Consider the following 16,242-nt stretch of genomic DNA (forward strand, 5'->3'; position numbering starts at 1 on the left):
CTCCCCCCTTTTCTCTTTTCTTTAAGCAGTCTATGGAATCCACCTGGAATCTAATAATTCTGTGGTTATGCCATAATTATGCAGTCTGTGCCTTCAACACACTTATGTTTTTGACATAGTGGATTGTGTAAATGCGAAACACTTTTATGGGTAAAATCCCCAAGAATTCCAAGCCTATGTCTGTGCTCAGACTAGAGTGACTGAGCAGCTGCCAGCTGGACATCATGCAGGAACTACAGAGAGAAAATGGCTCCACATACCAACTTTGTGAAATGCAGAAAGAAAATAAACAAATTTGCCCTTACTTGCTGCATTACAAGAGAATAGTAGACTCCCTTCTGCAACATGAGTTCACTGTGTGTTCCTTGTTCAACCACGATGCCTTTCTCAAATCCAGCAATAGTGTCAGCAGTCCTGATGGTAGACAGTCTGTGAGCAATCACAATGGTGGTACGTCCAGTCCGAGCCTTACAGAAAAACAACAAAAGCAATTTACATTAAAATGTGCAAGAAAACAGCAGAGAAATAAAACAAAGTTATTTTCAGCATTTATAATATAGAATAAATCCAAACTTCAGAAAGGATTCTTTCTTCTAAAATCAAAGATTTTTTTTTCCTGGTTTCATGTCCCTTGTTTAACAGTCTAAGGACACTTTCACTTGCCTAATTCAGGCAGAGGAAAGAACATTAACCTTATTAGACAGGCAATGCAGGTATTAAAGGCTATAATTAAGGTTATTTGACTTTTTACCAAACTGGAACTATTCGAGCTGAAGTTGCCCATAAAGTGTTTTGATGTGTATGCACAGATGGGAGCGAAATGCAGTGAGAATAGTTAGATCTTTCTCAAAATAAAGCTAGGACAGCCAGTATATAAAGAAAGGATATTTTCTTTATATACTATCCATGCATATTTTTGGAAGTATAACATTAGCAGGACTTCTGACAAGACTTAGCAGGAAAGCATAGAGAAGTGGAGCACATCTGCGGTCAGAAATGGGGTTTAGCCACTCCCTAAAGCTCTCTCCCAGTCTTTTGAAATAAGCTACACCTCAAATCAGGGACCTGCTGGGATTTGGCAGGGAGAGCTGCTGAAGCCTCAATCTGCAGGTTACATGTTCCATCCCTCTCCAGCTCCCACATGCAGACCAGTGGCGTGCACAGTCCTCGTGCAGCAAACGAGCACAGGCCAGCTTGCAGCTGCTGGAGAGAGCGGCTTCCCTCCTCACTGATGCCCAGCAGACGGTGGCTTGGGGGCAGGAGGAGAAACCCAAGGGGACCTCACGCAACAAATATGTTCTGCAGTCAAGGAGCCTGCTGGAAGTTACTTGCTACAGAAGTTGTACGTCATGTGGGCACAGGAACAGGAGCGTGGAGAAGATGAGGCCAGTTTCAGTAGATGAATGCTTCCATGGAGATTTGGAGTCTTCCCTACACGTCCCACCAAGTTCTCATGGATCTGACCAAGTCACTCAAAGCCTGTCACACCGTGCAGTTTTCATGCCTGTGCCCTAAAGCTCAGAGGCGCGGAGCCTTCACCACTGCAGCTGGGAGCTGCGATCAGAATAAGCAATATGCTCTAAAAGATGCAAAGTTATCTGAAAGACAGAAGACTACAAGCATCTGCATATGACTGCTCAGAAACAGTGTGTGTTTGTGAGGTTAATATCTCTGCTCCTCAGCTGTGAAAATAACGAACAATATTAGCACCACTTTTTCCACTCAGGGATGATCAGAAGAAATTTGTAAATCCCATTTGGGGACTATACTGATGGACTTCAAAAAGCTGTGAAAAGATGAGTAAGTTATGATTCAGGGCTCATTTTGGTGTGTTCTGGGAACGTGCTGAAGGATGAGGAAGAGTATATAGAACAGTCCCCTTAACTGAGTGATCTCCCTCTATGTTATGCACTAAATGAAGCAATAAGCTTCTGGAAAACATTAGTATTTGATCATTGAATTAAAGAACATGCAGAAGAAAGCTAAATTATGGCTGAAGCTGCAATATTTTAGTGCTTAACTTTGCAACAATAATATAATTTATATACAAATTAGATTAGATTAATATTATTTTTGCATCCACATGTTACCTCAATACTGAGAGTAACAGTATAGTCATGTGAATATAACCAACAGCTACATTTTACCTCAGATTTAAACTGACTGGCAACGAAGGTGGTAAATTCTGTATTTCCCTTGAGCCATACTTGTAAGCCATATCTCTCTGTGCATAATTACTGAAATGAAAGTCAGGACTTGTCACTCAGCTTTTAAAAATACATTAAAATAAATATTAGATAAAAGAAAAAACATTTCAGCCCAACCATGAATTTCCTTTTTAACCAAAGCCTTTAGGCTCCACTACATCTTGGTGGAAACTGCTGATGAAGGAGGACTGCGAGGAAGGGACTCTGAGCTGATGGGACAGAGGCACAGGGTACAAGCTCTGAAAGCTCTGCTCCACAGTAGCACCCACCCTAGAGCTGTGGGGTTGATAAAAAAACATGAGCGGGGCAGAGACTCAGTGCTTGTAACTGGCTCTGGTTTTGTTCTGTGATTTGTATTCAGTCTCTGTGAAGAAAGAAAATGGCAAAATCCCAAGAGCTTTCTGAAAATTATGAAGCAACTGTTCAATGAAGAACGACTATACTATACATTTCTATAATCTACCTGAAAAAGGCCATTCAGTCCTCACACCTTGCCTTGATAAGATGTCATCCATATTTCACCAGCAAATGAACAACCATGATTTGAGGAAGGGAGTGCAGGAAACCTAAGTTACAGTTACACATGACTGTAAGTGTGCTAAAACCCCCCAAACAGACATGATTCCGAAGTAAAATTTTGATTGTATAAACTCCCTGTTAAAAAACTGAAATAGAAACATCTATCCAAATTCCTTTTTCCAGTGTTCTTGATTCCAATGGAAACCTGCACTGAAAATTGTACGTTAATTTTTCTTAAGTGCTGCTGTACGTTTTCATGGTGACTGGTAGCTTCAATAACATTACACCTACCTTGTCGAGAGCTGCTTGCACTACGGATTCACTCTGAGTATCGAGTGCGGATGTAGCTTCATCCAGAAGAAGAATCTTGGGATTTCTTGCTAGGGCACGGGCAATAGCTATTCGCTGCTTCTGTCCTCCACTCAGCTGAGCCCCTCTTTCCCCTACCATGGTGTTAAATTTCTGAGAAAGGAGAAAAGAAAACAAAAGTTGTGGGACATCTGAAATGAAATCATTACTTCTCTGTGCCATCATAGGTACTCAGTTTCTAGACAAGGTGTAGCTTTATCTGGCTGACTTGAGCATTGGCAGAGCAAACATGCTACTACATCCATCCATCTAGCCCTTAGCCAAGCCCTCCCACCCCCATCACTTACTTTACATGCCTAACTTTGACCTTACAGTTCTTTAAAGTCTTGATATTCACTGCTTGCTCAGAGAGTGCTCCAAACCCTGGGCTTTCTCAAGACAAGTCTGTAAAAGGCGTCTCTGTGTTTACTGAGGACTGCCTACCTTTCCAACAGGGCTGGGATCATAAGGACCCACCAGGACCTGTGAAGTTGCTTGCTCTGAACCCGAGACACCCCCTGGGAGCCATGGCTTGGTTCCTGCTCACTGTCACTCTCTCCAAAGTGGCAAGTCTCAAAGTCCACTGCAGTGTTTTATTATATAGATGTTTAAGAGTAAATATGATCAAATAACTCTTCCTGAGAAGAAGAAACCTTGGAACAGACTGACATGCTAGAAATGGTACATGCTTGAGAGATGGGGGCCAAGCTCTCTAAGGTAGTAGAAGAATTTTACATCAAATCCCAGGTGGACACTTTTTTCGCATCTTTTTAACTGCAGGACCAAAAGGAAGAACATGTCACCATCCGTTCCTGAGGATGTGTTTTGAATGACTGATCTCACTTCCCACCCCCACCCCGAAAGGAGTAAGGTACCTACTGCTAGGAGAGGGCTCAAAGCTGTGAATCTCAGGCAGAGGGAGAGCTCAAGATCCCAGCTGCTAAAAATGGTCTTGGTTCAAGGCATACTTATTTACTTCCACTCCCCATTTCCTACCGAATGTGCAGACAGCTCCTGACAAAGGGTTTTGGATTTCTGGATCTTCTCTTTAGAAGCCCAACTGTTCCCATGCCTTGTGAGATGGGTAGGGATGGTAATACAGCTGCAAAGCTTCCCTTCTCCTGAGTTAAGCCATTGACCTTTTTTCCAGATTTAGGCGCAAATCCTTTGATGGCAGCCAAACAAAGGCATGATTTCTAGTCTAGAAAGTCCCTGAACTGAAAGCTGCTGGAGGCTGTAAGTATATTTTGGGAAGTTATACTACAACTTGAATTCCCATGCTCTCCCTCTCAGAAACAGGACACCAGCCTAAATAGACCTTTCATTCTTATACTCAAAAGAAGTTCATGAACTCACATCAGGCAGTCTAGATATAAAGTCAAAAGCATTGGCTTCCTTGGCTGCTTGCTCAATTTCAGCATCAGAAATATCTTCTCGGCCGTAGCGAATGTTCTCAGCTATAGTTGTTGCAAATAAAACAGGCTCCTGGCTCACAATACCAATATTTTCTCGTAGCCACTTTACATTAAGCGTCCGAATATCCTGACCGTCTAAAGTAATCTGAGAGGAAAAGCGTATGCCAAAGAAGTTGAGGAAATGCATTCTGTTCATAATAAATCAATTATTTACTATTACTTGACTTAAGTATCATCTACAAGGACAAAAAAGAAGAAAAATATTGTCTTTAGTAGAAAACTATGTTGGGGGAGAAGTTACAACTTAGTTTTTCCATCCACTGCACAAGCTAGAAAATGGTGAGGAACAGCATAAACAGAGAAGACATCAGGGTTTTTTTGTTGTTCCTCTGCCCCTGCCCCATAACCAAGCTGTCCAAGCTGGCTTAAGAGTTTTCCAGCTTCCCTGCATATTTTTTACCCTTTTCTCATGCCCCTGTGCCAGTTTGCTGCCCTTGCAGTTGCGGCTACACAATTGCGTCTGTGGCTGTGCTTTACACCAGATCAAAGAAATAATCCAAGTTGACTAGAAGGAAGGGAAAGTTATTTTTAACCTAGATCATTTGCAATGTGGTCCTATGAACATTGACATTAGCACAGGGAGGAACAGCAAACTGAGGCATGGGGGCAGGAATGAACAACCACAAAACCACTAAATTTAAGAAACAACTGTGTTGATAATAGATAACTGCTTTGATACGTTATGTAATGATAGTTTGGCATTTAATATTTGAAATGCTTACCTAGTTCCAACTAGCAATAACAACTACTAAGTAGCATTCTTCAAATATTAAGTATAAAAAGAACATTTTCTTTAAAAATATATTGTTTATTTTTACCCTTTTTTCCTTTGGAAGTTTCTTATGAGAAACATCTATCATTTACTGACCAGATCTAGTGTTTAGTGGTAGAGCAGACATACAATATGTAATGATGGAAACTTTTGCTGTGGGTTAGCAGATAGAGAAAAATGAGCCAAGAAAACAACCATTTAAAATAGGATAACTCTCTTCAGGTTTTAGTTTACATTCAGTGAAAAGGAAGCAAAATACAGTGAGCACTGTTTGCTTGAAAAACTTTACAGAACCTTAAAAGCCAATTGTGTATGAAAATAATTTTAAGTTCAGATCTTGCATGTCTTCAAACATTTGTGGTATTAACTACTTCTGGCATAGTACTGCAAGAAGGAGGAGAATAATGAAGTCAAGCCAACAGTAGAAGATAGTTAATTTGAAATTTAAATTGTGGAAATGCTGAACTATGCAGAGATATGCTCAAATTTGATAAAAAAATAAAACTAGAAATCAAGGTTCAATCAATATGGGAGAGTCGTGCTTATCCCAATAGCTCTCATTTTTTACAGTTCACTTTCAGGCACTCACTTCTCCCTGGACAGGATCGTAGAACCTCTGCAGCAAGTGAACAGTAGTGCTTTTTCCACAGCCACTGGCACCAACTAACGCAATGGTCTTCCCGGTTTGAACTTTCAAGTTCAGACCTTTGAGGATCTGGGAGGGAAAAAAAATAATAATATCTTAGTTTTGCAAGTTTGATTAAAGAACAGTCTATCAAGGTAACTGTAGCAATAATCAAGGCAGTAGTAAGAGGTGCAATCTGTAGGTATGGCAATATTAGTAAGTTAATTGTACCTGGGAATATTCTGGGGCACTGATATGAAAGAGCCTGCATCTATGCTTGTGAAGTGTATTAGCCTTTGAAACAGGATGGCTACATGCAACCTGCCTTTTGGGGATGGTCCCTGGATCCTTCTGGATACCAAACTAAGCCTGGGAATTATTTGAGAAGATTGATAACTGGAACAGGCCAAGTTTATGCCAAGAAACATTTTAAGAGTTCCCTTGCATAGACCGTTGCATTCCAGTGCCTGGGAAAATTCCCCAGAACACTCAACTAGCATAGACACAGCCACAGTACTGTAAACTTGGTAGTTCATTTTCTCCAATTTGTGTGATCTGGTAGCAGTCTCAGGGTCTTAGGTTCTCATGCTGTCCTCCATTTTCCAATGTTTAGACAATGGCATAACACTTAGGTATGAATCTCACAGAAAAATAGTTCTAAGGTGCTAAATATTAATGCTGAGAAACAAGCCTGCTTTATTCTATTTTCAGAATATAAATGGCTATTTTGACAAGGTAACTGCTGGAAAGTCTTTAATAAATCCCAATCTTCACTGTTATCAGCCTCAGCAACCTGGGGAGTAGTTACAGGTTAATATCTTTGTTGCCATTTTCACATTTAGGAACATTTTACCTCAAAAGATGTCCATGTCATACATGAGTAATGCTGTGTAGTTGCCAAAATATTTGGCTGCTATGGGAACTCTTCTTGTTTATACCAGGCTGATTTATAATTTTGCCTACACATGTTTTTGCAATGAGAGATTAAAATAGTTGCAATATTGCTCTTCTCTCTCTGTGTTGCATCCAGCACAGTTTGTATCTCCAAGAAGCTGATAGCCTGGTGCCTGCATTATCAAGCAGGAACTATATTCTGGATACTATACTTTCTCCAGATGCAAGTAGTCACAACCACCTGATAGGCTATTTCTAACACACTTTCATCAGGTAAGGTGTTGTCAAGATTAAAACTGACAATAACTAGACTCCTTAGATCTTTTTGCTTTGGTTTAGCCTGGACAAGGGAGATTACACAGTGTTGCATCAATTGCTTGAGAGATTGTGGATAACTTCTACACATCTTTGCTGATTCCTTTTGGGTCTATTAAATAACATTGATATTCTTAGTAGGGAGAGCTGCTGACTCAGTAGATTTGGGAAGGATGACAAAACAGTTCTTATTTCCCTCCCATTTGTCTTGCAGACCCATAAAGTGGCTCAGCTAAAAAGGGTTTTTAGGAAGGATGAAGAGTCTGCCCTGTCACTTCTGGTTTCTGAGCCGAGAGTGACAGAAGATGCATTGCACTGACTTCAGTTAGGCAGAAAGCCTAGCTCTGGGTCTGTCCTTCAGCAGCCCCAGTGTCCTGGAAACAGATTTGATACATGATGGGATGTCTGAGGTGAGAAGAACGAGCTGAAGAAATAGCCACAGTGATATGAACTTCCCCATTCTCACCCCTTAAGCGGCACGTCCAGCTTTTAATTGTTGGCATTTGAAATCTCTATTTCTACATTTTCTTCATCGAGTAACAACAGCAGCAAATCCCTTTTCCTTTCACCTTTGTCAATATCTTCAAAAGACTATAAACTGTTGAATATGTTAGAGAGGTCAAACCAACTTTATCACCACAAAAGCAGATCACCATGACACGAAGTACATAGCACTGCACAATACAGAATTACTAAGGGAAGTTCAACTGGCAAAGAATAGGGACATCTGTTTATTGAAGAGCAATTTTAACATCTGCCCAAAATAACATTTGACTTGCAAATATATATTTAGGATGATATGTTTCAATCCATTTGATGGCATATTGTTGTACAGCCTATCTCACAGGTCATTTTTCACATGGGATATCACAGCAAATCAGAACAAGCAAAGGACTGGAAAGAGCAACTTCCTGGTTTAACTGTGTAAGGTCTGGAAGTTTTAATGACAGATCTTGAAAAATCTTATTTGGTTTAAGAGCTCTTGTTCACACAGACTAGAAGCAACACATATTCTTAGCTTTGTCCAGCAGAGGAGAATGGTGAGCAGGTAGCCAGTGGCAGTAGATCTAGAGCTTTGTCTTTGGACAGTATTTTTTTTTCCCAGTAGTGCACAATCTCCCAAGATAGGAATGCATTTTGCATTCAACAACAATAACAAGATTATAGAAATAATACTGACATAGGCTTCAGAATTTCAGTACAGTAGATTAATCTAAAATGAACACTTACTTTAACATCAGGTCTGGATGGGTAACTGAAGTGGATGTTTCTAAATTCAATTTCTCCTGTGAGCTTGTCTGGTTTGTAGCCTTCCTCAGAACTGCTGTCTATGAGCCGTTTCTGGAGAGAGGTTTTTAAAATATACTGCTGGTTATTACATTTTTGGAACTGCTATTTCAGCTGGATACCTTGCTCTCTCCTTTACTTTCTTAGCTGCTGGTTTATACTGCAGTACACCGTTTTACTCACAAGATGCTGAATGCAGGGGAACATCTAACTGTGAATTCTGCTTTGACAAATATAGCATGTTTTGAAATGCAACAAAATCCACAGCAGAGAATCTGTAATCGCAGAACTTAACTGTACTATCTCATGGCCAAAACATGGCCCTCAGTTATCCATATAGGAGGGTTTTATACTCACATCAAGAACGACGTAGCCATTTCTGCATGAACTTTCTAGTCTTACTTGTTTAAAATATTTTATATACACAGATATCCAATTGCTGCATAACACAGCAAGACCAAGATAGTAACAATGTGGAAACCCCTTTTCACAGTAACCTCAGCACTGCAGCTTTATGTTATTATAGCTTTCAAGAGCACTATTAATCCTTCCCTCACTAACTCCCTCCTCCCCCCTAAAAAACAGCTCAGTTGAAATTGTGCATTTGTACATTTTTAAAAAAAACAGTATAGTGCCTTATGACTTTCCCTCGGGAGTTGCAAGTCTAATTCCAGAGAAAGACCCCATCCATAAATCTTGGACACACACGCCAGGTTTCCTAACTTTCATCATAACAAATAAAGAGGCAGTCTTCTTGATATGAATGGAAATATTATGGGTTTCAGTGGTAGGCATCTACTGAGTTTATGGTTTAGGGGCTTTTGAGTGTTTTTGTTACATTTCTCAAGAAAAAAAAAAGAAAAGGGAAAAAATTAAGTCTGGTTGAAAGGCTTATTTTCCACTTAGATACTTACCTTATTGATAATCCGATATACTTCATAGGCAGCCCCACGTGCATTAGCCACACTCTCCAGGTTGGGAGCTGCCTGGCCCAGGGAGAAGGCTCCGATGAGCACAGAGAAGAACACCTGCAGGAGACGGAGGGAAGCATTGCAGTTGACAGCTATTACAGTCTCACCAGTGCTCGGCTGTTAAATGTCCAAGTCTTTCTAGTGCAGCCTTCCCAGGAAAATTAAATACAAAAGTGAAAGGTGCATTTCACAGTTGCTCCTGTCCACTCTCCATTTTCCCAGGGTGAATGGTAACTACTGATGCATGCTTTTGTGGCCTGAATGGCTTTTCTTTCTGACACTCTTGCATTTCCTATAATCTACAAATAGAACAAATCTTTCTCTGTTGCTTTCCAGATGTTCCCAAAGTTAAGAGGCTTGCAAAATTTAGTCCACATTTTCTTAACTGAAATCCCACCTGTGGGACCAACACACAATTAACTTGACATGCTGTGAGGAACCATACTGAGGAATCAGGACATCAGAAGTCGCTTGAGTGTGAAAGTTAAACATGTAGCCAAACTTTTGATGGCAAGAAGATAGCTAAATATCCTCAAATGAATACCAACTTGGACATATTGGTAATGTACAGTAAATGTTTGCAAGTAAACAACAACAAAATGCAGAGAAGACATTGTGGCTAAATATGTTGAGGACTTCCCAGTACACATTCAGAACACCGGTGGGATTCATTTAATCCTAGTGTCTAGCTAGAATTTTGTTGGCAGTCCAGGATACTTGTCTTTGCTCCCTAACCACCAGCTCTAGGTTGGACCCTATTGTAGGGCAGGATGAATAAGATAAGTAAGAAAAGTGCAGATACTTTTGCCTCTACATTGATTAGAGTGGGAATTCAAGGTGCCCTGTTCAGACTTGTTATATCAAAAGCTAGGTAAGATGAATACCTTCCTTTCAGTTCTTTTATACCAAGCGACTCTCTAACAGCTAATTTAGCAAGCACTTGGCAGAAAATAGAGATAATTATATACACCACTTACATAACTATTCTCTTGAAGTTACAGAGCATTTTTCAAAGCCGCATTGCTGTACTTACAATTAACACACGGCCAATGTCGTAATTTTCTTCCTCAGCAGTGAGGTTGGTTCCGTACCAAAATGCAAGTGCATAGGATCCAAAGATAATAAATTGTGAAACACCTAGAGATGTGCTGGTGGTAATGGATTTTTTCACTCCAACGCTTCTAGCCATCTCTAAGTTAGCATCGTATCTGAAAGTGGATAAGGAAACCATTAATTTGATAGGCACCACATGCCATTCTGATTGATATTTCCCAGTGTCCTTTTTTTAATTAAAAGGATTTCTGCCATAAGAGCAATTAAAGTCTCACAAAAAGAACACAGAGGGGTTTTTTTGTTTGTTTTTGGTTTTTTTTTTACAGAGGACTAGTAGGGATATAATTCCTTTGAATAAATCTGCTCTGACATATGCTGACAACATTGCCGTACTGCTATGGAAGACATATTTAGCAAACAATTGAGTAGCATGACTTCTTTATCACGATGGAAGACACGATGCCACTGTTGAGCCGTTTGTTTGCATTAGTCCTGAAAGGAAACCTTGAAAAAGTTTGATCAACTTTACCTATCAAAGGTAAGGTTTAGTGTTCCACATTTAAAAAAGGCAAAATAAAAAAACCCCAAACCCAGGCACTATGGATGAAGGCAGGTAAAGGAATAGAAGCCAGAGCTCCCTCTGATGCCAGAGTTGTTCTCTTACTGGCCATTCTGGGAAGTCAGGAATCTTTGCCTTATATTAGTTTACTGATTAATATGGCAATATAGCAAACAAGTGGACACAGATGACCAGTATAAAGACTGACATGTTCGATGTGAGAATTATTTCTTGTAAGTACAGTTCGTATTTATTCATCTATAGTTTCTAGCTAATAGCTTTCACTTACTCAAGCTCATTATGGAAAACATAGACTAGGAATAGTGTATCTTTTTACTTGTCAGTGACGTGCATAGCAGCTTGCACTTTTTTCCTAATACTTGTTTTCTATACAAAACAACCCCATAGTAGGAAGACATGAAATTCAGTCAGCTGGAAAGGAATCTTAAAACAATGTGCATTAATTTTGTTCATGTAAATAGCTCACATGGTACTAATGCTGTATTTGTTACTCAAATATATTTAAAAGTTTTGGCTTGGTTGTGTTCTTAAAACCGAGGCCTACCTTGGAGTCAGCAGCATCATAGGTCCTCCAGGGAAATGAGAACTGGATTTAAGCAATGTGATAAGTACACATGATCACTCAACTACAGAGGAAGAGCCAAGCCACTGCCAGAAAGAGAAGATGACTGAAGGTCCCTCGCAAGTGCAAACATTTGCGGTTAGTGGAGGCACTGTGCAGTAAAAGGTTGCTTTTCCTAACTCAGAGGCCATTGGTTCAAGAGCTGCGTAGGAGTCACAATCCACGGTTTGCAAATGACCTAGTCAGTCCCTGGTAGGAGTTTGTCTGTCCCTAGTAGATGTTCCTCAGGGAGCCACCAGTTCCATGTTTTTTTACACTAAATGGAGGTGGAGCTGTGGAACAGACTGACTGGTCAACCACAGAGGAAAGGAAAGGCCTTACTGGCATGGAGTTATCTGGGTATCAGTTATTTTGTCTCTAGACCTCAAAAAAAAAAAGAAAAAAGAGAAGAAAAAGTAGTTTGAAGCAGCTCCTACCACTGGATTTTCAGACACTGGTATTTGCAGGGACCAAGAAGAAGATGGAGAGGAGGGGGACAACTGATCTAGGCCATCTTAGGGCTTTTTTACCTTTACTGTGTAAGCAGAAAGGGTCTTAATATTGTTGCAACTTAAGGACAAATCCCAGTAAGCAGAATACAGTGCTATAAGATAGTCAGAGCTCAACCCTTGGAAGCAGACAAATGCAGGAGCAGGCTGTAGGACCCCGAGCTAGGGCTAACATCACTTTAGAAATTTTGCACAAGACCAGGGCAAACATGAGAGTTGTAAAAGATAGAAGAGATTCATGGATCGTATGGATCAGGCCGTCTGGTTTGCCTTTCCCAACTGCATGGGATGATGCCCTGTATTTGTATATTGAATGTTATTGCTTATGCTTGTTGAGTTATCCAATACATATGTGAATAAATTTGTGCTCAGCCCTATCCACCTCACCTTTTACATGTGACTAGGGCCAACACTGGATTAGGTCAACTACAAGTGTTATCTGCAAATCATTAAAGTAATTAAAGCCAGTGATACAATTTTACTTCAGGCTGTTATCCAGTGAAGCTTAAATATAAGCTCATTAATCAAAATCAGAACAGCAGCGCACATGTTCCAGAAGTTAAGTAATTAATCACATGCTTTGCTGCATTTGACTACTAGGTAAAGATAACCTTCCCACCACTTTCATTTTAAATTCAACTCTGGATCTCAATCAGAGGAGAAATTTCAGTCTATGTTGCAGTGATAACACCAAGTAGCCTGTATTCACTGACTAGGTCTACTTACACATCTTTATGCTCAGGTGAGCTGTACACTTACAGAAGGATAAAATGACACTAAGGAGAACCTCATTCCCCTGCCTCTCCAAAAAAAAACCCCAACCCACAAACCACATACCCAGCCCAGAGCCAAACTCTTTTTCCATATTTTAAATATAATTATTATTCAAAAACTTACTTTGCTGATGCCTTCTGCTGTCCATTGAAAGCCACAACCGTCCTGATTGCTGTCAAAATTTCTTCTGCCACAGCTCCTGCTTTGGCATAAGCAGACAGCTCTTTAGCTGTTAGGGATGCCAGGAGCTGGAAAGTTGAAAACCAGATGTTACTGCAGCCTGCTGAAAGGGTATGCACGCTGTGTTGGTGAATAAGAACAATCAATGTTCAAGGCACAAGACGAGGTTTTAGGAAAGAGGGGTCAACTCCTCTCTGTGCCCCGAACTTCTCCCAAATCCAGCTCATTCTCTCATTGTGTCCTTATTACAGTGAAAGACTACACAAGCATCAGATGGGCTTCATGACTGATCCACTTTCCTCCCAAGCCAAGGACAGCCTATGAGCTACACTATGATGCGTGTGGGGTCAGGGAGGTGCGTCGTAGCTGCTCTGGGGAGTACCCGACGTGTTCAGAAACTAGAGGACCAGTAGACACTGAAGTAAGCAAGGTAGTCGCATTACAGCTTCTAACGTTCTTCTTCCTGACTTATTTAAAATGCTTCAAGTAGAAAAAACCCCTAGTATTATATACAACTAACTACTCAGGAATACAAGCCATACCCATTAATGTGGCTACAATGGATCACAGGGGGAAAATGTTTTCCTATCTTAAAGAGAGACCTCTCCAGATATTTCACTAATTCATACCACTACAGTCTGCAGCAGCTGTATATATGTCCTAGGGTCTACTCTTTACACAGCATGAAACTTGGTAAATTATTTGCAAGAGATGTGGTATCATGTATGTGCAGATGGAAAGAGCTTGAAAGGCATTTGTGTTCAGAGGGAAGTGTGAGGGTCACAAGCGTGTGCCTGGGCTTCCCCAGTGCTCTGCACGAGGAAATCTCTGTGCGAGGAAGGTGCTCTGATGCAGATCACCCTCCTGCCACGTGGCACGGGGACACAGGATGTGGACAGAAGGAATATGACTTACAAGGACATGCTTGAGAACCCAGAGAAAAGCTACAGGAGGAGTAGAAATCATAAAGTAAGCATGGGGCCAGCCTCCCAACTTAGAAACCACACTAGGTTTCTCCCACTTTCTCCCCCTTTCCTGTGCCTAAGAGTTGTAATGTTTTGCTGGTTTGCTGTGTTTGTTAATCACCACACACTTACAGTTGACCAAACTGCTGCTGATGCAGCAAGCAGAGGGCTGACTGACAAAATCACCAGTGTCAGCTTCCACCCGTGGATGAATCCTATAATAATCCCTGCCAGAAATGTGGCAAAAAACTGTACAAATATACAGATCTTGTCTCCGATGCCTTCGTGGATGGTGTTGATGTCACTTTAAATAATAATAATAATAAAAAAAAGATTTGTTAGCTTTGAATGCCTTTCATTCTAACTCCCTCCCCCTCCTTTTCATGCTGTGTGGCCTGATGTCAGAAGCGTTGCCATTTCCTAACTGGCACAGTGAAATTTCTAACCACAGCTACTGAACAGTACCATTAGTCTCCTGTGTGGCCAAAACACAGCAGAAACCTCCTGTTTTTTAGGACTAATTTTCTGTATTTTCCATCATTCTCTGTTGTTTCTATGTCCTGTCACTAGGTCATAAATGACCTAGTTTCCTTATCCAGCATCCAAATGGAGCAATACAAGCAAACAGCCAAACAGCCTCCTCACCTCCTGTGACCATCTCCAAATTATTCCTTCCACTCAGCGCTCTCATGCATTTTATGTTCTTAATTTTGGCTACAGACTCAGATCAAGCGTTATCTCCATTCTATCAGGACAACCATTATTTGGAAGAACCTCTCTTTTTCATACAGATTTCCTTCCCCATCTTCTCTTCCCAGCACATACAGATATTAGAGCTGAGAATGGTTTCATTTAAGCTTCTCTTACACCTTTCGGGACACAGCTCTGTCCAAAGTTACCTTAAAATCCAGAAGAAAAAATAAAATAAAATAACTGTGTTCATGCATATCATCCCATTGCATCTTGGGGCATACAATCCTCCTCCCTAGGTCTATTTAAGTCTATGGAAAAGCTCCAAAGACTTTAACTGACTGGATGGAGTCCAGCCTAAGATCTGGCTGGATGTAAATGCAAGCTCATTTCCATTCAATAAAGTGTCAGATCTTTCAGTGTTTGTAAACTAGCTGGAGACAGCAGAGCTGTTTATCTAGTACTGTCTGCCACATACTTCATGGACATTAGAAAGCCAGTGTCAGGCATTTCACAGCAAAAACCTCTCCAATGCATATATTGCAGAAACTGCACAAACGATGCTGAAAAGGGGTAATGAATTTCTTCCTCAGAGCTGTAATATTTCACACTTTAGGTTTGGTTTTGTTTAGGGTGTAGGGGTTTTTTTTTTTTTTTTTTTAACTCTCTATAGGTTATTCCATAGAAGATAAATAGCAGTTTTAAATGTCATACTTATGGGGGTAAAAAATGAACAGAGCCCTCACTCTGTCAGTCTGGTGTTCAGCGTTCCTATCTGGGTAGTATCAAACCAAGCCATCTCCTGATGGAGCACTGCAAAAAAGAACTTCTGCCGGATCCTTGCTGTCTGCCTTGTAGCAGCAACCAAAAACGTCCATACTTGGATGGTGCTCAGGATCAACACAGCACAGCCAATTCCCACATAGTAGTAAGCAAACCTGTGATAAGGGAACAAAAGGCCATATGATGCCCACTGTAAATTGTGAGAGAAGGTGGACACACCAAGCAACAATTAGTCTTCATTTATCCCATCAAAGTAAATACTGAAGCCCGTGATATATTACTGGGAAGCCTTTTTGAGAAGGCAAACATTCGGCTTCTGCTCAAAGGGATAACACAGTAAAAGAAAATCCCCCAGTACTCCGTTAACGGAATAACTATAAAGACTCTTACTTTGTCATTTCACCTTCTATATCTATGCCTGGAATTGATGGACAGCTGGAACTATTTACTGAAGTATCTGTGGAGGGGGAAAAAGTAGTAATATTTGTGAAAGTATTATATGTAGAAGATAACCATGGCAATCTAGGGTCATTAGGGAATGTTTTGTATTTTGCAAGTGAGGTTTTGCAAAATACAGAATCATTTGGCAAATACACATTTAATTTTAAGGAACTTGTAGTAACTAGTGCCTGATAACTGATGATACAGAAGGTGGTCCTGCTCCTTTCTATCTCACCAAAGTTGAAGTTAATTC

At 40.5% G+C, this 16,242-nt stretch overlaps 1 protein-coding gene across 1 annotated transcript in view; it reads right to left on the bottom strand.

Moving 5' to 3' along the window:
- Positions 1 to 16,242, bottom strand: part of ABCB5 (ATP binding cassette subfamily B member 5) — a 58,823-nt gene that overhangs the window by 15,512 nt on the left and 27,069 nt on the right. Inside the window, exons 7-17 of the mRNA XM_069773596.1 lie at positions 15,939 to 16,005; positions 15,512 to 15,703; positions 14,208 to 14,379; positions 13,054 to 13,178; positions 10,447 to 10,621; positions 9,357 to 9,470; positions 8,386 to 8,496; positions 5,911 to 6,036; positions 4,431 to 4,634; positions 3,018 to 3,188; positions 306 to 467 (exon numbers count right to left, since the gene is read on the bottom strand). Of these exons, the coding sequence (XP_069629697.1) occupies positions 306 to 467; positions 3,018 to 3,188; positions 4,431 to 4,634; positions 5,911 to 6,036; positions 8,386 to 8,496; positions 9,357 to 9,470; positions 10,447 to 10,621; positions 13,054 to 13,178; positions 14,208 to 14,379; positions 15,512 to 15,703; positions 15,939 to 16,005 (1,619 nt within the window). The remainder of the gene's footprint in view (positions 1 to 305; positions 468 to 3,017; positions 3,189 to 4,430; positions 4,635 to 5,910; positions 6,037 to 8,385; positions 8,497 to 9,356; positions 9,471 to 10,446; positions 10,622 to 13,053; positions 13,179 to 14,207; positions 14,380 to 15,511; positions 15,704 to 15,938; positions 16,006 to 16,242) is intronic.

The sequence above is a fragment of the Haliaeetus albicilla genome, chromosome 2 (assembly GCF_947461875.1).
Source record: "Haliaeetus albicilla chromosome 2, bHalAlb1.1, whole genome shotgun sequence".
Taxonomy (NCBI): domain Eukaryota; kingdom Metazoa; phylum Chordata; class Aves; order Accipitriformes; family Accipitridae; genus Haliaeetus; species Haliaeetus albicilla.